Source organism: Rattus norvegicus, chromosome 7 (assembly GCF_036323735.1).
Source record: "Rattus norvegicus strain BN/NHsdMcwi chromosome 7, GRCr8, whole genome shotgun sequence".
Classification (NCBI taxonomy): Eukaryota; Metazoa; Chordata; class Mammalia; order Rodentia; family Muridae; genus Rattus; species Rattus norvegicus.
Window position 1 is genome coordinate 37,284,527 of NC_086025.1, and position 23,011 is coordinate 37,307,537.

At 38.8% G+C, this 23,011-nt stretch overlaps 3 protein-coding genes and 1 long non-coding RNA gene across 28 annotated transcripts in view; 2 read left to right on the forward strand and 2 right to left on the reverse strand.

The window, feature by feature from the left end:
• Positions 1-1,429, forward strand: part of Cep290 (centrosomal protein 290) — an 89,191-nt gene extending 87,762 nt beyond the window's left edge. For 6 of the 14 annotated variants that reach the window (XM_017594843.3, XM_063263467.1, XM_039079090.2 and 3 more), the window contains one exon: positions 610-975. In XM_017594843.3, the coding sequence (XP_017450332.1) occupies positions 610-837 (228 nt within the window). In that variant the 3' untranslated portion in view covers positions 838-975. Of the gene's footprint in view, positions 1-286; positions 422-609 lie in introns of those variants that run through there. The other 8 variants (XM_039079085.2, XM_039079087.2, XM_039079086.2 and 5 more) reach the window with 4 other exon arrangements.
• Rlig1 (RNA 5'-phosphate and 3'-OH ligase 1) lies at positions 19-11,332 on the reverse strand. Of its 6 annotated transcripts, XM_039079096.2 has the most exons (9): positions 10,317-10,454; positions 9,359-9,520; positions 8,107-8,185; positions 7,577-7,694; positions 6,278-6,373; positions 5,664-5,780; positions 4,623-4,820; positions 3,167-3,336; positions 19-1,536 (listed from the first exon to the last, which is right to left on the reverse strand). In XM_039079096.2, exons 3-9 carry the CDS (start codon positions 8,119-8,121, stop codon positions 1,348-1,350), a joined length of 903 nt encoding a protein of 300 aa, XP_038935024.1. In that variant the 5' UTR covers positions 8,122-8,185; positions 9,359-9,520; positions 10,317-10,454; the 3' UTR covers positions 19-1,347. The 6 variants fall into 6 exon arrangements, with proteins under 6 accessions (XP_038935024.1, XP_038935023.1, XP_038935025.1 ...); XM_039079095.2 differs by lacking the exon at positions 9,359-9,520 and having other exon boundaries at positions 10,317-10,444; XM_039079097.2 differs by lacking the exons at positions 9,359-9,520; positions 10,317-10,454 and adding an exon at positions 8,510-9,352.
• A 383-nt stretch (positions 11,333-11,715) lies between these two features.
• The window catches only part of C7h12orf50 (similar to human chromosome 12 open reading frame 50), a 33,652-nt gene continuing 22,356 nt past the window's right edge, over positions 11,716-23,011 (forward strand). For 2 of the 7 annotated variants that reach the window (XM_006241290.5, XM_063264101.1), the window contains exons 1-3: positions 13,536-13,617; positions 15,715-15,834; positions 16,138-16,258. In XM_006241290.5, the coding sequence (XP_006241352.1) occupies positions 15,823-15,834; positions 16,138-16,258 (133 nt within the window). In that variant the 5' untranslated portion in view covers positions 13,536-13,617; positions 15,715-15,822. Of the gene's footprint in view, positions 11,867-12,962; positions 13,147-13,535; positions 13,889-15,714; positions 15,835-16,137; positions 16,259-19,451; positions 20,058-23,011 lie in introns of those variants that run through there. The other 5 variants (XM_006241291.5, XM_063264100.1, NM_001024352.1 and 2 more) reach the window with 5 other exon arrangements.
• On the reverse strand, positions 12,306-13,606 carry LOC134479675 (uncharacterized). Its single transcript, XR_010053267.1, has 2 exons — positions 13,348-13,606; positions 12,306-12,586 (listed from the first exon to the last, which is right to left on the reverse strand). It is a non-coding gene; the product is annotated as an uncharacterized LOC134479675 (long non-coding RNA).

A 23,011-nucleotide genomic window follows, 5' to 3' on the forward strand; every position in this document is an offset into this window, starting at 1 on the left:
AAAATCAGACAGAGAGGATTAGAGAATAAATTTATTTTTAAATTGTAACCAATGCAACCCTCTTAGGGTTTTTTTTTTTTTTTTTTTTTTTTTAACTGTTTTCTTAATTTGTGGGTCATGGTGGAAAAGGTGTTTTTTAAGCACCTTGAAATTATTTTCAGGGATCTTTACCTTAAATCATTTCTGTCCTCCCCCTTAAGACTCCAGAAACACAATGGCTAGAAGTGAGCCCTGGCTGCTCACCGCTGTTAGTGTAAACACCGCTCACATCACTCTCCTTCACCAGGTACTCAACTCTTACAAGTCCCAGAGTTTCCGTGATCATCAATATTAGATAGAAAGGTAAAAAATCAGAACATTAAAAATACTGAAAAATCTTAAATGTTGTAAAAAGCAAAATCCTTTTAGCTTGCCTGAGAATATCTGAGGCAGTTTAAAGATCCAATCTTAAAATTAAGCCAAAGATGGCAGCTTATACATTATGCACATGGTACAATGGAACCTTGAACGGTAAAATATAAAGAAAAATATTTAAGATTTTGAGTTTTCGTGTTTACAATCAAATTTAAATTTCAAACCAAAAACATGTATCCTGTATGTAATTTTTAGGAGGAAATTAAAAAGCTGAAAAAAGAACTGGAAAATTTTGACCCTTCATTCTTTGAAGAAATTGAAGACCTGAAGTACAATTATAAGGAAGAAGTGAAGAAAAATATTCTCTTAGAAGAGAAGTTAAACAAACTTTCTGAACAATTTGGATTTGAATTGCCTAGCCCACTTGCTGCTTCTGAACAACGGGAAGATGGAGAAAGTCCTAATGGCGTCCCGATTTATTAATGGCCTCATTTAAAACTGTAGATTTAAAACTACTGATGACATAGAAGTTTCAGCTGGAAATCAGTCTCTGACCTACAGAATTTACCTCTCAAAATACTGTATTATTTTGCTTAAAAATAAAATCATATTTAGTTTTAACTTGTTAGAAAAGTATATTTTTGAAGACCTCAGTAATTTGTGACTATATAGTATATAATGAGCTACGACAAAAATTTATGACTATATAGTATATAATGAGCTATGATAAATATTTCCTATTTTCATATTTTAAATTCTCTAAAAGCATAAAGGTAAGCTTATAACAATCTTACTATTTAAAATTGATTATTTTATACTTATTTTTGTGTTAAGTTATTCAAACCTAACGATGATTTCTATAAATACATAGAAACATGTTTAGAAGTTGACATGTGTTTTGCCAAGCAGCTAGGAAAAATAAATTGACCTGTGTAAACATGGCAAACCTGTCCCAATAAAAAAATCACAACAGTCCCAACTATTATTTCTATTTTATATATCAAGGGTTATATCTTTGAGCCTATCAAATTTCTGCTTATCTATTTTTGAAAACTTATTAAACAAAGACTGGTGATCAAAAGCACAGTCATATTTGTCCAGGTTCATGTTAATAATAACTGGTTTGGAGTTCATGTAGGTATCCGGAAGTGGCCAGCATAAACCAAGATGGTGGCGGTGGACCTGTAAGGAGAAAAAAAATGGTGGTATTAACTTTAGTCCGTAAATTACATCGTAACTTGCTTGTCTGTAAATTACATTGTAGCTTACTTGTAAATACTTATTTCGGGTGTCTGCTACCTACCAGGTACAATGTAAGGGTCCACCTTTTCTTACTTATTTTAATTAAATGTCATAGCTATCATTAAATGTCAGTGCTGTCTGCCTTCCCCATTCGAATCTGAGCTTCCTGAAGGCAGAGCAGTTGCTTTGTTAACTCTGCTAATTCCTGAAAATGACTAACAAAATCAGGAGCTGCTTCCTAAACATTTAATGAGTAGAGTCTGTTGGTGACTACAGAAAAGAAAGAAAGAAAAATGTGAGCCAGACATGTCTGTCACCAAAGGGAATATTCGTGGTAGACTGACTGGTAGGGCAGTCTGGATCACAGCTGGCTGGGACACTGTCAGATAGCTGTTTCCTCCACATGAAAACGTGCCCTCTAGATGGAGCCCCTTTAAGACCCAGAAAGTAAACAAACTTCACAAGTCTCAGGAAGGTCCCTAAAACTGTCAAGATTCCCAAAACTTTCTGCAAGGTTACAATTGCTGGAGAGAAGATTCTCCTCCCACCACAGCAGCTGGGAGCTGCCTGCAAAATGTGTGGGGAGTCCCCAGGATACTGCTTTGTGTCGTCACTCAAGCGGGGAGAGCTCCTGACTGACTGATCCTGCAGCCTTTGGTCCTCCGTGCTGGGAAGTAGCTCCTTACCCATATTCCTGTAAGTAACCCCAACGATGTCCCTGGTTCACTACGGGGTCTGTACTTTATCCATGGTAAGTGGGCATCTGTTCCTACCTCCCTAGAACTAGACAGTCACACAAGCAGACAGCGTGTGTTTGCCCAGATGGCAATGGGAGCCAGTGATGGGAAGTTGAGAAGGGCTGTGTCACGGCAAGTCTCGCCGTCCCTCAACAGCATTTTGCAGGAAGTAATGAGTCAGTTGTGAAGAATGTGCAGAAATGAAAGATGAGTGCTTTAGGGGGCAATAGAGTAATTCAAGCCACTGATTTGCATACTAGCCTAAATTAAAACGAGCACCTAGTTGAATATAAAACAGATTCAATGATGAGAGCTTTAAAGAACTGGTGGCCAGATGTCTGAAGTAATGGCAAGAGGACTTAAACAGTGAACAGCGGCTTCTAATTTCAGTGAGTAATGTGGAGATGGGAGTGCAAAGACTCAGATTTGAACATTATGAATTTCATATGCCAGTGAGAAATCAGACAAGTCCAGGGGACAGGGCACAAAGGGGTAAGGTAATTCATTCTGTGTAAGCTGCCACTGGGCACTTTTCTACTCAACAAATTCTCTAATAAGTTAGTTGGGGAAGTGCTGAATTACACTAGGCACAGCATGGATGAGAGAACACAATGTGCACGAGTTCCCAGGAGGGAATGTGCTATCACTTTACCTCGGAAGAACATCCGGTATAGAAGTGCCTGGCTGAACATCTCCATCAGGACGAAGTCAGCCTGACACTACCCATAAACTTGACTGACAGCATACGAAACGAGGGAAACACTAACTGCATGCCAGAATCTGAGGGTCATCTTTTTATTTTCAGAACAACTTTAAGCTGATTTTGTCATTACCTTAATTAAACAGCCGTCACCGCAATGCCACACAATCCCTTCTATTTGACCCTCTCTGCAGCCTTCAAACCAGGACAGCAGGTCATTGTGTTTCAGTGTAGGCAGGTTTCTGACCTGGAATGCCCCATGTGGTGTAAGAAAATGTAATGGGTATTTCTTGCTTCCTAGCCCTGAATGGTAAAAATTTCAAAAACAAACAAACAAAAACACTTTCAGTCATATTCTTTTCAGAAAGAGTGAGAAAATGTATCTTGCCAAGTGTATAAATAACTAAACATTTAGGAATAGTGCTAACAGAAAGTGTGGTTTTCTGTAGAGAATAATCCCAAGTGCAGTAAGTCCTTTTGTCACTCAAATGTACTTCTTCCATAAGCTCGAAATTCCACTTTCATGTATTATCTGCACTGGGCGTTGGGGCACTGGCCTGCGGACCAAGTCCAGACAGACACCTATGGTAAGTAGCTTCACTGGAATGTAAGTACTACTGATAGCCATTTCAGATATGGCTAATAAAGCTTAAAATATTGGCTCTCAAACATTTTTTTACAGGAAATAATTTGCTAGCGTGTTATGTCATTAGCTACACTCTGCTTTTATTCTGTGTTTACCTAATGTCACCTTTGATCCTATATGTAAGCTTAACACCGACCACTCAAAGCCACTTAAGCTTGTGTCTGCATACACGCGTCTGTGGAGTACAGGTGTGTACATGTTTGCAGCCTGCATTATGGAGACAGTAGGTCAACACTGAATATCTTCAATTGCTTTCTACCTTATATTTTGAAAAAGGGTGTCTTGCTGAACCTGACGCTCAATGATTAGGTTATACTGCCTGCCTACGAGGCCCAGAGAGCCTCTCATTTATACGTCTCTGGCTCTTGGGCTACAGGCATGCACCACTGTGCCCAGCTTTTGATAGGGGTGTTAGGGATCCAAGCTCTGATGGACTGGGCCATTTCCCGATACCTTCAATCTGCTTCTGATCTCTCTAGAATGCTATTATAGCTTTAGTGCCTTTATTCTGCGACTCTCCTTTCAGCACTACTCCAGAGTGCCACAGATTGACTCAGTTCATTATGGCATACCTTCTGATGCTTTACACAGGGTGATGCCAATTCTTACTTTTGCCCACACTTATTAATGACCTAACAGGGAAGAGTGCATTTTTCACCCAACTAACTCACCTAAAATTTGTAAAGCAATGAAAAGCTGCATGTCAATGATTCCTTTTAATGCGCACTTGATAAAGCCATCGTAGGGAAGGATGATAGGATAAAATCAACCTTTTGCGTTAACAAATGCAAATGATTAGCCATAGATAAATTTTCCCATGAACATAAGATTTGCAGAAACGGGTGTGCCCCTAGCAAATGGACACAAATGTGTTAGTTACCTCTTCAGTGTGCTTCTCAATGTGACTCTAGGACTTCTCTGTATGATAAACACCTCCGCTTACCATATGGGTTTCCATTGATATTCGTTCCTATCAGCTCCAGAGTTTGCTCTAAAAGCTCTGACAGGGGAACAGCACTAATTTCCAAAACCCCAGGATCGTCAGGATGGTGCCTTAGTACCAGGGCAATTCCAAACTCATAGCTCACTACAGACGAGTGCCAGCAATACTGCTTGCTGTTCTTTTCTACTGGTACCCAACCTGTTAAAGGAAAAGTATCCTTAGCACATTGGTTCTGTTAAAAGATACAGACTTTTTTGTTTGTTTGTTTGTTATAAACATTCCTTCTTTTTTAGATTCCCTTATACAGACAATGAAAATCAGTGAGGAAGTTAACAGTTTCGCTGTTTTTTTTTTTTTTATAATCATTTGTTTATCCTGTTGGGTAGGAACATGAATTAAAGATATTCTTCAAAAAAACTCATTTTGGTTCAGGAGCAAGTGAACACTACACTGAGGCAGCATTAAACTGTGTTCTGCTTTTAAAAGAGCTGTAGCATCTTTTCTAACTGCCTAGTACTGTCAAAACGACAACAAAGAGACACAGTCGGTGTCCCACAGGGTACACCATTTTTCTAGATAGACACAGTCAGTGTCCCACAGGGTACACCAATGTTCCAGATAGACACAGTAGGTGTCCCACAGGGTACACCATTGTTCCAGATAAACACAGTAGGTATCCCACAGGGTACACCATTATTCCAATTGAGCTCCACAGTTTATTGATTTCCTGTTTGTTGTTACTGGTTTGTACTTTTATTGCTAGATTAAGCTGCCTCAATATGGAAAACTTGCTACAAATAAACAAGTCACTCTAACAAAAATCCGATAAACTATGATTATCCTTGAGAAATATTCGAACCTAAAAGGATATCCCCTTCTATATTTTAATATAAACAGACTTTTCAATAAACTTGATTCAGAAACTGCCCTATGGCGATAAATAAACTGAAGAGCAAGGTGAAAACAAATTCCTGATTGGAACAGTTTTGTTTGTTTCTTATACTAAACACAAAACACACTTGGGAGGAGATTACGTGATACCAGGAATGTGTCCATTTTCATCAGGCACTGGCTTCCCGTTCTGTTTTTCTATTTCCTTTGCTGGTATCCAGCACTCTGGGACAGGCTTGAAGTCTTCCTCCGTGTTCCAATGAAACTCTAAAAGGAATCGTTACACTTCATGCAGTTGCATAATAAATCCATCACTCTCAGAGGTGGTAAGTCCTCTCTATTATCACTGCCATGTAACTACATCCCAACTTAGGGAACTAACACCATAAATACTCAACTTTGAATACACTACCACATACACACTACAGCTAAAGTAGCCAATAGTCTATTAGGATGTATGAGTTTAATGTGCTCACTACTTGGTACTTTATAAGTTATATATATAACTGTAGCAAGTTATATATATATATATATATATATGTATATATATATATATATCTCAGTATAAACTGGTAATGAATGTATATATGTATTTGTGTGATATAGGTCATATATATTTAATATATATAAAATGACAGTATGATATATAAGATTGTGTTTCCCAAAGATGGAAATTCAAGATGGATATACATAGAAGAACTATAGCAATAAACCACACATTTCAACTATTGAAATCTGAGAAGTTTAAAGAAAAACCCACTAACCTTTTGCATTTTCTTTTGAATGTAGAAATTTTTTAAATCTTTTGTCAGCTTGCTTGTTAGGTTTTCTATCTAGTCGCGCCCAAAGGTATGGCTGACCTAAAAATGTAGTATAAAAGGAAAAGTTGAAAGAAAACTAAGAAAAACCAACATCCTTGAAAGACAAAAGAAATTGAGTCTATGCTACGTGGCACTAAGGTGCTATCCTAGTGTGTGAGAGATGCACTTCCTTTATTAAATAAAGAGGGTGACAAAAATGCATGGTCCTTTGATCAGAATGCTCCCTGGTCCAGTCCTCAATGAGGGAGCATAACCAGGTCAGTGTATTGACACATGCCCTAAACACTACCCTGCAGTGTGGGCTATGTATATATTAAGCATCTTTAAAATGTATATAATCCGATGTATGATATATTCCAATAGTGTAAAACACTGTACTAAGATAAGAGAGTCAGCCAGCCACAAAGGTCATTTACATGCTTACCTATAGTCAAATTAAAAGACAAAGTAGATTGGGCTAAGAGACTGGGGGAGGGGCTCTGTGGAGAGGGGAGGTGGATGAGGGCGTTCCCAGCAAGCAGTTTTAGTTCTAGAAGATGAAGTATGCTGGAGGTGAGTGGCAGTGATGGTATGACCATGTGAATCTCCTTAATGCCAGTGTTTCACACCATTTTAAAGTCCAGTCATGATGGCAAATCTTTGTGTGTACCTTAAAGTTGAAAATCAAGTTTTAAAGTGCATTCCTTGACACCAAGTAATATGTCTATCTCATCTACCTATTTTTGTTCTTGGAACTGAGAGTCAATCTCACATTCCGTTAGTAATTACAACAGCTTTCCCTAATATTAACCTTGTGAACTTTCTAAAGTATGTTCCTGATCAGAGACCTGGCCAGTGGGGATGAAAACACAGGGCACAGTACTGGGATGCTGCAATGGAAGACAAGCTTCCGACATGGACAAAGCCAGGTCCCATTACTGTGCGGCCATTCACTAACTAAATGCTCTTAGACACCACTGAGCCCGGCTGAGACTCACTCTCCCCATTACTGATACAGAAAGGCTGATGCTGATTATGCAAATGAGGGATCACGCAACACCTATTTATCAGGCTACCTGGCCCTTCATGGTATCAAGTTAGTGTTAGTCACGTGTCTTTTCTTTCCCCAGGAAAAGGAAGCATGACCACTGATTTTTTTTTACTCATCTACAACAGGTTTTCAAGAGTGGAGTCTATACCCATCTCAGATGGTACAGGATTTATACAATAGTACTTTTAGTAAACAAAATAGTTGGATTTTACCTTTGTAGTTAGTAACATAACAACATGTTCCATCCACTTTTTCTGTTGCAACCGCATTGTACACATCTGCATCTAATGCCTTTTCACTTAGCGTTTCAGTTGCCAAAACTTTAAATGGCTTAAAAGAAAAGAGAAAAAAACCTGATGTAAGATACACAGCCTCTGCCTTCACACATAGGCTCACCTGAACTGTGCTTAATTTCATCAGTTCTAAAGGTCTCTCTGCTTCCCATTCTGCAAGAAAAGTTGAAGCAATTTATTTTCTGAGGTATCCTGAATTATTTGCTTCTTTGTTTTTTGGGGCTTTGTTTGTTTGTTTTTGTTTTTAGGCCTGTGTCACTCTGGAGCCCAGACTGCCCTTGATGTCCTAACCCTTTTGCTTTTGGCTCTAGTTCTGGGACTCCCCTCCTGTCCTACCATACCAGCTCATCTACTCTTTGGTAATGGGATCACAGTGAAATTTAACTTGTACACAGACTGCTGAGTACTGACATGCTTCTCCCCACAATGAAGCCAGGAAACACACACACCTTACTCTGTGGCATCCTCAGCACAGGTTCAAGATGAACAATCCCATTCTTTGTGACTATGCATTAACTATTCTTGACACTGGGAATAGAGAAGGATGAACTGCTTAGCTTTAGTGGGCTACAACACTGAGAAGTACCAAAGAGGAGAAGGGAAAGGAGAACGGCACAGGGAGTCCTCTGATAAGGAACATCCAAGCAGATCTGATGGACAGGAAGAAAAGGCCCAGAGTCAGGACATTCTTGTATGAAGAATGCAAGTCAACACGTTTGTGTGTGCTTGGAAGGAAGTACAGGTAAAATTACATCACAGGCTTGCTTAATTCCAGATGCTGTTTGGATTCAATCCATGTAATCCCCATGCTCCAAGATTAAGTCTTAGAGTCATTAAATATGAGATATTTACATTTTTTTTCAAATCACACTTGGGTTCTTAATAGTAGTGGGAGTCCAGGAGAGAGGGCTTCTGTCTCAGGCCACATTTTCAGAAAATGAGAAAAGGTGGCTCCTATTTTAAGCTTTTAAGGCTTTCTTGCAAAGCTGAAATCCAAATGCTTGCCATAGATGTTAAAATATATAAAGGCATGAACAAGATGTGACCTTGTCATAAAGAGGTCACAAAGATGTGCATCACTAAGAACCTTTTGTCATCATTCTAGTCTTTCCTTCAATGTCTCTTCCCCTCCTGCAACATAAAACAAAACCTCCAAAACCAGCAGTTCCTAAAATTGACAATTTCTTTTAAAAAACAAAGTCAAAATGCTTCATGAATACATTATTTTCATGGCTGATCTCAACAGCATGATAAAACAACACACTTCTCTGAGCATGTCATCTCTGGTCAGCTGTGATGAGCTTTCTCCAAGTCACAGATTTAAAAGCATCTTTCAGGACAGGGATATTACTCAACGGGAAAGCATTTGCCTAGCATGTGCAAGACTGTGGGATTTATGCTAAGTTGCTAACATGTGGATCTCCCCACTCTCTTGTATAATCGGCCAATATGGTCTACAAGGGAACAGAGATGAGTAGAAGTTGAGTAGGGGGTTTGGAACTCCTGTAAATACTCACACCAGGACCAACTATCAGGAGGTAGATTAACTTTACTTTTGGTGATTCAAAGCTTATGTTTTGGGGGACTGAGGGTAGGATGGGCAAAAGTCATTCATTGGCTGACGGTTTAGGGTACCAAAATGCCTCATTAGCAGGGGGAAGCATTTCAGGAATCTCAGGTGCTGCCTGAACAGGTTCTTACCAGAAGAGCACTATTCCTGTGATCTAATTGAGGCTGCCAGGTATGTGTGGCTTAAAATTCACAGACAAAGTCAGAGAAGACGTCCTGCTAATGAAGGAAATCTCCCATATTTCGCCGACCCCAGAGTCTATCTGGTTATCTGTGTGTTAACAGCCATTTAATCTAAAAAGACAAGAAAGGGGCCCATGAGAGAAGAAAAATGGGGCTCAAAAGATCATGGGAGAGTAATAGAGCACCAAAATGGAGAGGTAATGGGGGAGAGGGAAGCACTGCCAACTGGAGTCTGTGGGAGCTTGTGAAGTTTGCAGAAGTGGAGAAGGGACAACCCAAATTACACATGAAAATGCCACAATGTATGCTAATTAAGAAAGACCAGGGCGCCAATGGTACAGCGGTAATGTTGAAAAGTGTGGAACTCATTTCAGATGCACAAGCGGATCCTGAGTTGAGAGGTTAAGCCCTTTGCTCCATATTAAAGAATCACATTGATATAAGCTATCTATATATTCTCCTTTCACTGAAGGCTCACTATGTAAAACACGTAGCAATACGACTAGTAAGCCTTAAGATGAGAACTCAAATTAAGCAAGAAATTCCACGAGGTCTGATTTGCATGACCTAGTTAGGCTAGCTGTCAAGACTGCCCTGGGTTCCTAGCGCACAACAGGTAAACAATTCCTTCCCCTCAGACATTTGACAGTAGTTCCACATTAGACTGCATGACATCTCATTACTCCGGTGCTGTCAAGGGGAAGATTACGATGTAGATTTTCAAATCTGCCAGAACACGTTAGAGTCACCTGATCAGGGAGGGTACAGTTTAAAAAGAACTCTCTCCCACACTCCTTGCAGCCAAGAAGATACAAGAAGCTGGAGGTCAGGGAAAATGGAAACTTCACCCAAACCTCCCTGGTAAAACCTGCAGGGCTCCGGGGCAGCAGCACACGCCGCCGGGTACCTGATGCTCTCGCTTAGCTGAAGGCTCAGCTTTCACCTCCGTCACAAACACGCACGGCATCTTCCGCTGCACCGAGCCCAAGCGATTCATGGTGCCCACGCGCAACTTGTCTCCACTGAGCTGGGGCCCGGGCGGAGGAAGTCTGCAGCAACAAACAGAATCCAAACACCAGCCAGAGGATCCAAGCAGCACCGTCAAGGTCCACCCGGGAGAGAGGCGGGGACTCAATACCGGAAGCGACCGTCTAGTCGCGGTGCATTCTGGGAGTTGTAGTGCGATCGTGAGGCTACAGAGCATGCGCCTCCACGTGCGTGATTCCCTTATGTTTTGATGTCCAATTAAAAAACAAACAAAACGAACCGTTACCCGATGTTGTGTACTTGGCCAAGACTTAGTAACGAAGATGTTTTCGGGAATTAATGTTATCAGTGATGAATCACTTTAGGATGCATTTTAGCACTTTTCTACTGAAACTCTCTTACCTGTTTATTTTCTATCAAATTTAAAGAATTGGAAATCCAGAGAAGTTTAGAAAATACTTTCAGACATTTCCTAATGTTCAGACAGAAAACCTGACTTCCCAGGAAAAACATTAAAACAAGCAAACCTTATAATTAACAAAACTGGATTTGTTTGAATTAATCACCACACCGTGTATAATTTGTTTCTTGATATCCTTTCCAATGAGAGTAAACTTTAAACAAGTTCAAAAACAGAAATAACAAAAAAGCTCTGCCAAGTTTTTCTTGGGAATCCAACAAAAGACTTGAAACAGCTTCATTTGACTTACTGTCTAAAAGGACATTAGAAGGAAATAAAATTGAAGCTTGGACAAAAACTATTTTAGTAGTAGAAACCTGAGACCATAGGGAGGTTTTTGCCCTTACTATTTTGGAAAATTGGAGATACCAATTTATGTTTCTATTATTTCTTTATAATTCCAATTAATATTTCTATATTTAGTCAGCATGCATTTGACTACCTAGCATTTTACCTACTTAGCTCTTGGGGAAAAAAAAAATGAAATATCCTTGTCTCACTTGGAAGTATGTGTTTGTCAGGGGACCCTCAAAGAATACGATGTTCCTAAAAACAAGTTTACAGTTTCTTGATTACTGAATCAGAAGGGAGGGAGGGAAAAATGTCCAAGCACACAAAATTTTATACAAAACAAAGGGATTGGTGTAGGGAGAGAGTACCAATGTGCTTCTGGCTCTGTTGTATCGAAACCAGAAACTTCTTAGCATTTTAAAGTCAAGCGTTGGTACCTTCTCCGAGGCTCTAGAGGAATCCTAAGGAACAACTTGTCTTGTGGGTTTCAGACAATTAAATGACCTTTAAAAGCTCTCAACTGTCATTTCCCAAACTGCCACAGAATATTCTAGATCCAACATTCTGCCATTTCTTAGAAAAGATAATCTTCCAAAAACATTCCACTTGCTCTAAGCCTCTCTCTGGAAGGACCAACAGCTGTATTTTTGGTTTCTTAAATGCCTGGAGAAAGGCTTCCAACAGAAACAGAAGACAGCAGGAGAACGTCACAGGATCAGGTTATAGATGTAGACTGTGCTTCTAATGGATATCAGTCATTGGCTTCACTTGATTCCCATAGAGAGCTGGGAGAGCCCCACCCCTGCACTTAGAGGGGTACTACAGGATAATACATTGAAAAGAATTTTTTTTCTTCTCCGATGTGTTCTTAATTTAGTACACACCAAGAGGAAACTCCATGTGAATCTATCTTGACCAGCACAATACAGTATTTCTGGGCCTATTTTCGAAGATAAATATTTCATTTTAATTATAGGGAGTCAAAAAAAATTCTTCTCAAGTAGAATTATAGCTTTCTGTATAAGACTAAAATGAAATCGGCATCCAGAAGGAAGTGAGGTAACAGTGGAAAGTAAAAGGAACTGATAGGAAAAGGAAAAAGAGGAAAGGGGGGCAGTTTGGGGTGTTCTAGACTGACAAAAGTTACACGATGAAGGAGTTTTTTTAATTTTATATATTTTTTAATATTTTTGTTAATCCCTTTTGTGTTTTGGAGCTGATTTTGATTTTGCTGTGCCATCAGCTCTCAGGAGGTAAAAGCACTTTTCATAGCTTTTCCTGTGAGAATTCTCTTAACTCGGTTTGGTAAGTGTATTGGAAAGCAGTCTAATGAAGCTTCACCCTTAATTGGGGAATTCACCTGGAGGAGATGGGATGAGGCCTTCTCAGAGGTGTTCCTTCCACTTGCCCGTTAAGGTGGGCACTTTGCTGGTGCAGAGCTGAAGAGAGGAGCAAACCAGAAGGGAAAGCTTATGTTACATATCCATCAACATGTCCAAGGGCTTTGCCGAAACTTCATCTGCTCCTTTACTTTCAACACTGCTGCAATCCTTTGGGTTATAAGCAAATTATCGTTTTCTAAATTTAGTCTTATTTCCAAGATTAGTAACCTATGCTATGGATTTGAAAAATTCATGGCAATTTACCATTTTTCTCAAAGTGGAGATCGGTGTGTGTCTTGGTCAGTTGAGATTTCAATTCAAAGACTGCAGGAATTTAAAATCCTGCTTTGATCCAGTGTATTTAGTTGTCTCCAGCCAAACCTAGGTGCCCTGTGATGAATATTCCTCATTTACACTGTTTCCCATGGGAAAGGTGCTAGCATGAAGGCTTTCGAAACTGCTCATTGAAATGTCTTGGTCTGGGAATCAGAAGACTTCACAAGCTTTTCAACAAATTCTACAAGTTTTCAAGCACTCTGGAAATACAGCATTTGCTATTGGATGACATGAATTCTCTTTTGATGGACAGAAATGTAACGAAGGCACCGGATGAATAGGTACTGACTTATTTTCATGTATGTTTATTACTGTGTTAAAATCTACATATGATTTTTACCCTAAGTCAGTGTACAATACCAGGTATTTAATCAATTGTATCTATTTTCTTGGAATATACATATCATATATATTATCATATGTGCCTTAGTTGTACTGCCAGACCATATATAGAAATAACAACATCCTTATTAAATACTTACCCGATTTTAATTTTGAAAACACAAAATTATATTTCTTTAATCAGAACACTAGAAGATAAAAACAATGTAAAATCTACAAGTAATGCTTAGTATATTTGACATATATTGAATAAGGGAAATAATCCACATAGGTGAAGTAGCCTACAGTTGCATATGAGGTCATTTGTGATGAGCAAACAATGGATTACGTAACAATGAGGAAAATTCTGGAAGTTTGAGTTTGTGTGATTACTAGTAACCACTTTCAACATTTCTGCAAAGCTAGAGAAGGTATCTTCTAATTTAAATTTATTTAAGAATTATCTATTGTGTAATATACTGTCAACAGGAGGTCAGTTTTAAAGGAATAGTACTGATAACCTGAAAGGCTGTGGAAAAGAACAAGTTTTCCCCCTTACACACTGATAGTTCTTATATTTGCGTTCCTGCAATTTGTACATATTTATAAAAAAAAAACAGTCATTGGATTAGCAGCAAGAGATTGAAAATGGCAGAAGTTGGGAATGACTGCTATTTCTTTGTTAATTCCACATGCATAAAGGTAAATATTGTACAACTTACAGTACACATGCTTAAGCTTTTTAGTTGAATGAAGGGAGAGACAGCAATAAAAAGATTCCTTAACTCTGATGGGAAGGCCTATGTATTTTTTAATATCTTGAATTTATGTGAGAAATTTGGGTTAATTTAAAACTATGATATCATGATTCTATATGCCAATTTCATGTTTTCATATAACATTTTGCATATATTATTCATTTCAAATTCTTAATTCTGCTCATTCTATAATGGTATTTGTAATATAGCCTATTTTGGTGAATGTGATTTCAGTCATACATAATCCAGTAGCTGAATTCAGGTTACTCTCCACTGTGTAGTATCTGTTTCCTTAAAAAACTGTTATTGCATTCTTTTCTGTCAGAAGTCTGAATAATAGAAAGTAACTAAATACCATGTAAAGGGGTATAGAGTGTAACATAAACAAATCAACCAAATTATAAGTTTTGTAAAGTGGGAAAACTGAATTGGTCTTAATGGATGTTAAACCAAATATATGTAGGAACTCTCTTGTTGCTCATGTCCCAAATGAACCTAAAATAAACAATAAACAAAAAAAAAATACTAGATACTCTGTCTGGTTAAGCATCTTTCAGCTCTGCTTGAAACTTCTAGTCTAATTCATTAGTCAGGGGAACTCAACCCATGTTTGTCACGTTACCTTTCCAAAGAAATTTTAGATGACAGACATTTTGTCTCAAAGTAGCACTGAGTTTTGTCTCTTTCTCTGTTTTTCCCCAAATGATTGATGACTAGTAACCTCTAAGGATTATAGATAGATAGAAGATGATTGATTGATGGATGGATGGATGGATAGATAGATAGATAGATAGGCAGACGAGATGAGATAAGATGATATTGGATTAGATAGAATTTAGAAACCATTTTGCGTTACATCTCAAGACTATCACAACATCCTATGATAAACATATAATTTTATTTTTTAAAGTGTAAAAACAAACAGAATATGAGTGGTTATTGACAAGTAGGGAAGCCATGGTGATAAATTCCAGTTTACCTGATTCTAAACTCACAGCTTTAAGAGTACAAACTCCATCTTTGAAGGGAGAAGAAAGTGAAGAAAGAAGTAGAAAAAAGGCATAGCTTATTTGCCAAAGAGGGAGGAATGGAATGGGATATCGCTATTGTTTGCAGTTCTCCCATCTACAAGACAATGGCCAACAGTTCTTCTAACTGTGGATAGATACACAAAAAATCTATAATTCAAAAAATCAACTAATAGTAGACCATTGACACAATCCACCTGTATAAAAATATTTAGTCAACTGTCTTTATATTTCAAGAACATAAAACATGTATGTTATGTGTGATATAATTAATTCAAACTTCACAGTATCACACAATTGAGGTTCTACTTCTTCAATATCAACACAGCTTGCAGCATCCCCACATGCTGTGTGTCTTAGTGATTGGTAGAGATTGTCTCCACGAGCAGAGTGTGGCTAGTACTTCTTAGAGTGTTGCCAAGATTTCCCCAGAAAGAAAAATAAACGTTCCCTGTTATTGGAATCAGAGTAGTCTCTATTCTCACATCTTTGCTCTTAATGAATTATGTGGGCTGATTGCATGGTAAGAGCAGCATTTTGAGAGTAACTTGTGAACCTTTTCTTAGCATGTTCGTTGTCACTAAAGAGAGACAAAGTTGCTACAATTTAGTCTTTACAGATGTATATTGACTGTGTGTCTTCATGATTCCAATATTATGGACTTCATATTCCTTACTTGGTTAGCATTTTGTTATTAAGCACTAACATTAATATATTGTCTTGTGCACTGTTCATTTCTTAGGGTTCCCAGTGCCGATTCCGACACTGTGAAGAAGCCCTTGGCAGTGACACTGTGTGCTCATTATGGAGAGAGAGAAAATGTTTAGACCCACTTTGCAGATTTAGACACATGGAAATGCAGGTAAAATGGCTGATCATTTGCTTTAAACTAACTTTCTTTCCTCCATCGTTGAATTAAACCTTTACAGCAAAATAAGGAAGTAGTTCTTCCTCAAAAATTTTAAGTGTTTTTCACTTTGCTCTTTCTAAATGTGTCAGGGGGAAAAAGACTTTTATTTTTTTTTTAATAGCAAAGCTTAGTGGTGGCAAAATGTAAGAAACACGACAATCTTAAGTTTGCAATTAAAGCTGTTCTCGTCACATCACACCAGCATGCATTTATTGAATACCTAAATGTATTTTCTCCCCCACTTCCTTTTCCTAGCAAAACTGCAGCATTTCATGCTTCTGGGAAACCCAACCTCTTGGTTGTGTGAAGATCAGTTGTATCTTTTACCACAGCAAACCCCGAAATATCAATGGATTATTTTTGCCACCAAGTAGCAGTGAGTATATCTTTAAGAATACTAGGGAGCATGTCTATGTATAATTATAGTGTGGTCTTGGAGTAGCGGCCTAGGGTGACACATTTGCATACAATGTGAGACGTGCAGGAATCTTTCATAGGTACAGAGAGCAAAGACATGCTTTGGGGTAGGCGTCTCTGTTCTGTCAGAGCACCTACCTACTGTGATGCTGAAATGTTATTTCATGGTGAGACAGAATAGATTCTTCGCATAACACAAAAGACCTCATATTTAATAAAACCTTTTTGGAGAAATTAGTCTCTTCAAGGTTTTTCTGATGCTGTAGCAACCTGATTCTGTTAGGCTTCACCACATTTCTCTGGTCCTAGATATGAGCAGAAGATGATATCAGTCCTTTGGGAATTGAAAAAAATTAGTTTGATATAACCTCAACAAGTAGGTTGCTTTTAACTTATGCCCTTCTATTACATATTTGGGAAATGTTTGGCCTCATAATACACCCCTTCCATGCAATACTTCTATTATTTTTTCTCTTAGTCACTAGACTGTCAGCATCTGGAGATGGGGGAACACAATTTTTTTTTTTTGCTTTGCAATGCCTGGAGAAAAAAAAGATAGATAGACAGACAGATAGACAGACAGACAGACAGACAGATAGATAGATAGATAATGTGCAGTAGATTGGTTGTTTAGACATATAAATTAAAGAGTTAAACTAAGCAGTAACTTACTGGAAGTTCTGAAGCTATGTAATTGATTAGGTTAACCTTTTGAGTTTACAAACAGTATGACTTATACAGAGGAAAATATTCTCGGTGCCTCATTTTTACCTGGTCATTAATTCCAGTGATTTCATTAGCCCTTTTAAGACTAGCAGGAAGCAAAACTGCTTCTTCTCAGAGAAGAACCTGACGGAGGTGCCTGTGTGAATGACAATCATTGGTCACCCCACTGTTGAAATAAGCTCTGGACTAAGAGCCGTCGTGTTGTCGGATGGATTATTCTCGTGTGTTGTAAATAGAGCTGGCCTTTCTGAATGTCTCATCTTTTCCAACAGGAGTTATGACTTAACCTGACTCTTGAAGTAAGCTTCCCTGAACAGGGTCACAATCTATATACCATGCATTGGATCTGACCCCTTTCCCTAACCATTTTAGCTCACAATGAGGAGATACTAAAGAGATGTGCAGACTGATGATGCCCAGTGTCCTTCTATCTTCCTGGATCTTTGAAAAGGAGCAGAGAGTTCCTCACAGGACACTATCCATCCGGCCTCAACACATCCCCTTGCATGTTTTTTATTTTGAATAGAGCTAATTTCATTCTGGCTTTTCTCCTTAATCAACACAAGAGACTCTTAAATGGTCCTTGCCTGTCCTTGCTTTGTTTTCCCTCATTATTCTCCTTGGTCGACACAGTTCTGCCTTCTCCTCCTCTCATCCTCACACTTTTATGTAAGAACGTCTTCCTTGAGGACTCTACCTCCCCTATAGGATTCTTCAATCTTGGTTGCCTCTACCCTACTCTATCTCTCTCTCTTCTAAATCTCAAATCTTGTGCAAGGTGATGGATTTTTCTTGGTCCTTGCTGCCAATTTCTGGTGGTTTCTAACACTATCCAGCAAGAATTTGATATTAACTATTTGCATTGTTTTGTTTCTTGGTGTCAAGTCAAAATCTTTTTCTTTTGCTTATGTTCTGCTATATCCTCTCATTGTTTTCAGCAGTATGCAACTCCTAGCTCCTAGTCACCATATTAGAACCACTTTATTAATTCTTGCTAATTTCCATTTGAAAACGTGTGCTCTATGTTTCAACTCCCCAATCACCTCTGTAATATCCTCTTCATGAGTCTCCCTGGCAACCAATTCTTCAGACATTTCCTAATCTGTTAGTATTCACTAACTTTAGTAAATTATTCTTCCAGCTATAATATTGATAAATGACTCCCCATCTCTTTTGTGTCTGAATACATTAAACTGTACATGGTGGTAGAAAACAAATGATCCTGCTGATGGGGTTTAAATTCCTGACCATAGACCTCAAATGAATCCAAACTCTAGGATAGACCTCCATGTACATCTCTATTCTCCTGGAATATGTTTTTGTACTGTCTTCAATCTCATCCATATTCCAACATCACCTCCTACTAGATGATGACCTTAATATCTTACTGAAGAACTTAAGGAATGAGTAGAGAAATTCTGTATATTTTCATCGACACTACTAGCATTTGTATTAGTCTCTTCCTTACACTTACAAGCATGAACTATCATCCTTTATCTAGTCTACCTTTCCACTTGGTAACTAAATGAACACTAACTCAATAATTCTTGTGATGTCTACTATGGGTTGATGTCTGTATGCAGGTGAAGGCAGGCACAAAATAAGGCAAGTTTTAATCTTGCCAAGACATTCCTTCATTGTAAAAATATACAGTCATCATCTCAGTTACTAAATAGTGTTTTATTCCCAACCCATCATCTCACCCTTCCCACTGCAGTAGCTTTTAAAGTATTTGTTTATCCTTGCTGTAAATATATTCTCCCATCCCCCCTCTTCTCTCCTTCCTTCCTCCCTTCCCTCCTTCCTTCTTTCTTCTCTTTTCTGATAACCAAGCTTCTTCAGCCCTTCTACTCACTGTATACAGACTGTTAAATGCACTAGTCAAATCTGAGTCCTTATGTAATCTCAACCTCAGAAAAGTGGACACATTTGGCATCCCTTCCTGGCTTGACATTTTTCCTTAGCATCTTGCAGTCCTCAGCACTGTATCTGCTGTGACTTGCCATTGCTAGTTACTCCTCATGAGTAGAATCCAGGGAGTTTGTTGTTGACTCTGTTTCTCTATCCCCGTCTTATAATATCATGAGTCTTATCTTTTAATGTTTATTACTGCACGTCACTTGTACAAGACACTGGGGTTGTCTATACTGTCAGGCATGTACATGATGATTCTTGATCATTGTCACCCTTTATTATTATTTTGTCCCTCTCTCCACGTTTGTCCCCCTTCCCTTTTCTAACTAGTAATTCTTTCCTATTTGTTTATTTACCTTATTTCTGTGTATGTCTTTGTGAGTGTAAATACATGTATTACATGTGTGAGTTAGAATGCGCCTACCTATGTACAAGTAGAGGCCAGAGGAGGATGTCACATCCTACAGAGCTAGAGTTTCGAGCCATTACGGTACTCTAGCTTGCCATATGGATGCTAAGATCTGAACTCTAGTCCTCATGGTTGGGCAGGACATGGTCTTAATCACTGAGTTGTCTCTCCAGTCCCAAACTTGTGGCTTCAGTGATTCATGCGTCATTGACTCTGAATTCTCCAGATCTATATTTCTCCTTTCCCACTGCTCTTCACTGTCTAGATTCAACTACTTCTTTAGCTCTTAACGTTTCTTACAAACATTTCATACTTAGCATGCTTACTACTGATGTCATGATTTTAATCTGCACTTTCTCAAACCTGCTCAGCTCATAGCTGTTCTCATCATGATTGTAAGTCCATCCTTAAAGCTGCTTATTACACCTGAATCTCTCTCTGAATTTATGTCATTGCTCCACATCTAATCCATGAAGAAACATAATTCTACCATGCAGGTAGATCAGAGTCGGACTTCGCCATCATCTGTGCAGACTCTCCATGAGTCAAGCCACCATTATTACCTCATAACTGCATTGTCACAGCAGCCCCCAATTTCATTGCTTTAGCTCTATTCCTGTCTATTCGAAGCACAGCACCTACAGTTTTAGATCAAGGTTTTACTACTCTACTCAGAATCATCCAGTGTCTTTTCATCCTGTTCAGAGAGGTCAGCATCCTGTAGGAGTTTGAATTCGGGGAGTTACTTGATCATGCACTCTCTTAGCTCCCTGGCACCTAGGTTCTTCATTCATACCCTGCCCCAACTGTATGTTTCCCTACTTGCCTTTTCTAGAGCAACTCAGTACATTCCTGTTTGCAGGGATGTTCATGAAGTGCCCTTTCTTCAACATCTTTATGACAAACTACTTCTTCAAATCGGTGTGCAAACATTGCCTTTAATTAGCACCGTAATTAAAATGTAGCCTGCTGTCTCCACTCCTCCATAAGCACCTCCAATCTTCCTTGCCCTCCCCTGTTTCCTGTTTGCCACATCCCACTTCTTTCTTATATTCAATATAACTTGTTTGCTGTGTACACTATTTGTTAATGTTTCTTTATGGAGTAAAAGCTTTCCTTACAGAGATCGGGACTCTAGTTTGATATGTTACCAATGTCATATACTTAACAAAGGAAGGTAGCATAACCTCTCATCAATTCTACCCTGGAAAATCTTGGATATTAGTTAATCATGTTGAACTGAAAACTCCCTCATGTTATGTTTTCCTTTACCTGTAAACAGTTCTATACTCTAGAAAGAGAATTGAATTTCTAGGTAGTGTGTAAACGGTTGTTCTAGTCTGTTTGGTGTTACAAAGTACCAGAGTCTGCTTAGTATATTAATAAAAGAGGTTGATCTGACTTATAAATCTAGTGGATGGAAGGTCTAAACAACACAGTATGGATGTTCTGTGAAGGTCTCCCAGCTACATTACAATGTGGCAGAGAAGTGGCAGGGAATGTACAGGTACGAATAGCACAAGGGGAGATGCCATCCCCATGTTTAAAACAATCCACTCATGGGAACTCAATGAATCTCAGAACACCTGACCCTTGCACAAGAGAGAGAATTAATCTATTCAGGAGAATGGCAGTTTTATGATGCTATTCCCTCTCATTGTCCTCCCCTCTTAAATGTCCCACCACCTCATGCCACCACACTGGAGCCCAAAAATTTAAGCATACTAACCTTTGTGTCCCAAACAAACCAACTACCAAAGGCTTTTAAAAATATATCTATTGATCTTAGTCCTCAAGAGATTTGAGGCCCCAGAGAAGGGGGAGGTTTGGTGAGGGTGTGACCACCCTCTTAGAAGTAAGGGGGAAAAAGAATGGGATGAGGAACTGTGGGAGAGAGACAGGGAAAGGGACAATGAATGGAATATAAATAAATTTTAAAATATTGAATTAACATTACCTATTACCTATTGATTTTAGAAATATTGACTACTATAGAAGTTATAAGTTGATTCCAAGTAGAGTTGATAATTCCTACAATATTTGTAGCAAAGTCTGTTTGCCAAATGCTATGTTGATCAGAACCAGAATCTTAAATCTTTTTACTTTAGATAATTAAATTGTCATATGTACAGTAATGAAAAATTCTATCTACCTTTGTTTCATTGAGTACATATAACTACTTATGACTTCAAAATGGGAATATTATAAATTATGAAGAGACACATCTAATAAAGTATAAATTAATACAAAGCATATGTAACCTATACACAATGATGTCTTTTGGGTCAAGATAAGATAAAGCTTAGATATTTTAAAAGACACTCCAGAGAGACAAATAACCCTATTAATAAAATGGAGTAAAGAGCTAAACAAAGAGTTCACAGCTGAGGAATGCCGAATGGCTGAGAAACACCTAAAGAAATGTTCAACATCTTTAGTCATAAGGGAAATGCAAATCAAAACAACCCTGAGATTTCACCTCACACTAGTGAGAATGGCTAAGATAAAAAACTCTGGTAACAGCAGATGCTGGCGAGGATGCGGAGAAAGAGGAACACTCCTCCATTGTTGGTGGGGTTGCAGACTGGTACAACCATTCTGGAAATCAGTCTGGAGGTTCCTCAGAAAATTGGACATTGAACTGCCTGAGGATCCAGCTATATCTCTCTTGGGCATATACCCACAAGGTGCCCCAACATATAAAAAAGACATGTGCTCCACTATGTTCATCGCAGCCTTATTTATAATAGCCAGAAGCTGGAAAGAACCCAGTTGTCTTTCAACAGAGGAATGGATACAGAAAATGTGGTACATCTACACAATGGAGTATTACTCAGCTATCAAAAACAATGACTTTATGAAATTCTTTTTTTTTTTTTTGGTTCTTTTTTTCGGAGCTGGGGACCGAACCCAGGGCCTTGTGCTTCCTAGGCAAGCGCTCTACCACTGAGCTAAATCCCCAACCCTGACTTCATGAAATTCTTAGGCAAATGGATGGAACTAGAAAATAACATCCTGAGTGAGGTAACCCAATCACAAAAGAACACACATGATATGTACTCACTGATAAGTGGATATTAGCCCCAAAATTCAGGATACCCAAGATAAAATTTACAGACTACATGAGCTCAAAAAGAAGACAGACAAAAGTGTGGATGCTTCAGTACTACTTAGAAGGGGGAACAAATATGGAGAAATATAGAGGGAGACAAAATGTGGAGCAGAAACTGAAGGAAAGGCCCTCCACAGACTGCCACACTTGGGGATCCATCCCACATGCAGTCACCAAACCCAGACCCTATTGCAGATGCCAAGAAGGGCTTGCTGACAGGAGCCTGATATGGTTGTAACCTGAGAGGCTCTGCCAGAGCCTGACAAATAACAGAGGCGGACACTCACAGCCAACCATTGGACTGAGAACTCCCCATTGGAGAGTTAGAGAAAGAACTGAGGTAGCCAAAGGGGTCTGCAACCCATAGGAAAAACAACAATATCAACCAACCAGACACCCCAAAGCTCCCAGGGACTAAACCACCAGCCAAAGATTACACATGAAGGGACCCATGGCTCCAGCAGCTTATGTAGCAGAGGATGGGCCTTGTCTGGTATTAATGACAGGAGAGGCCCTTGGTCCTGTGAAAGCTTGGTGCTCCAGTGTAGGGG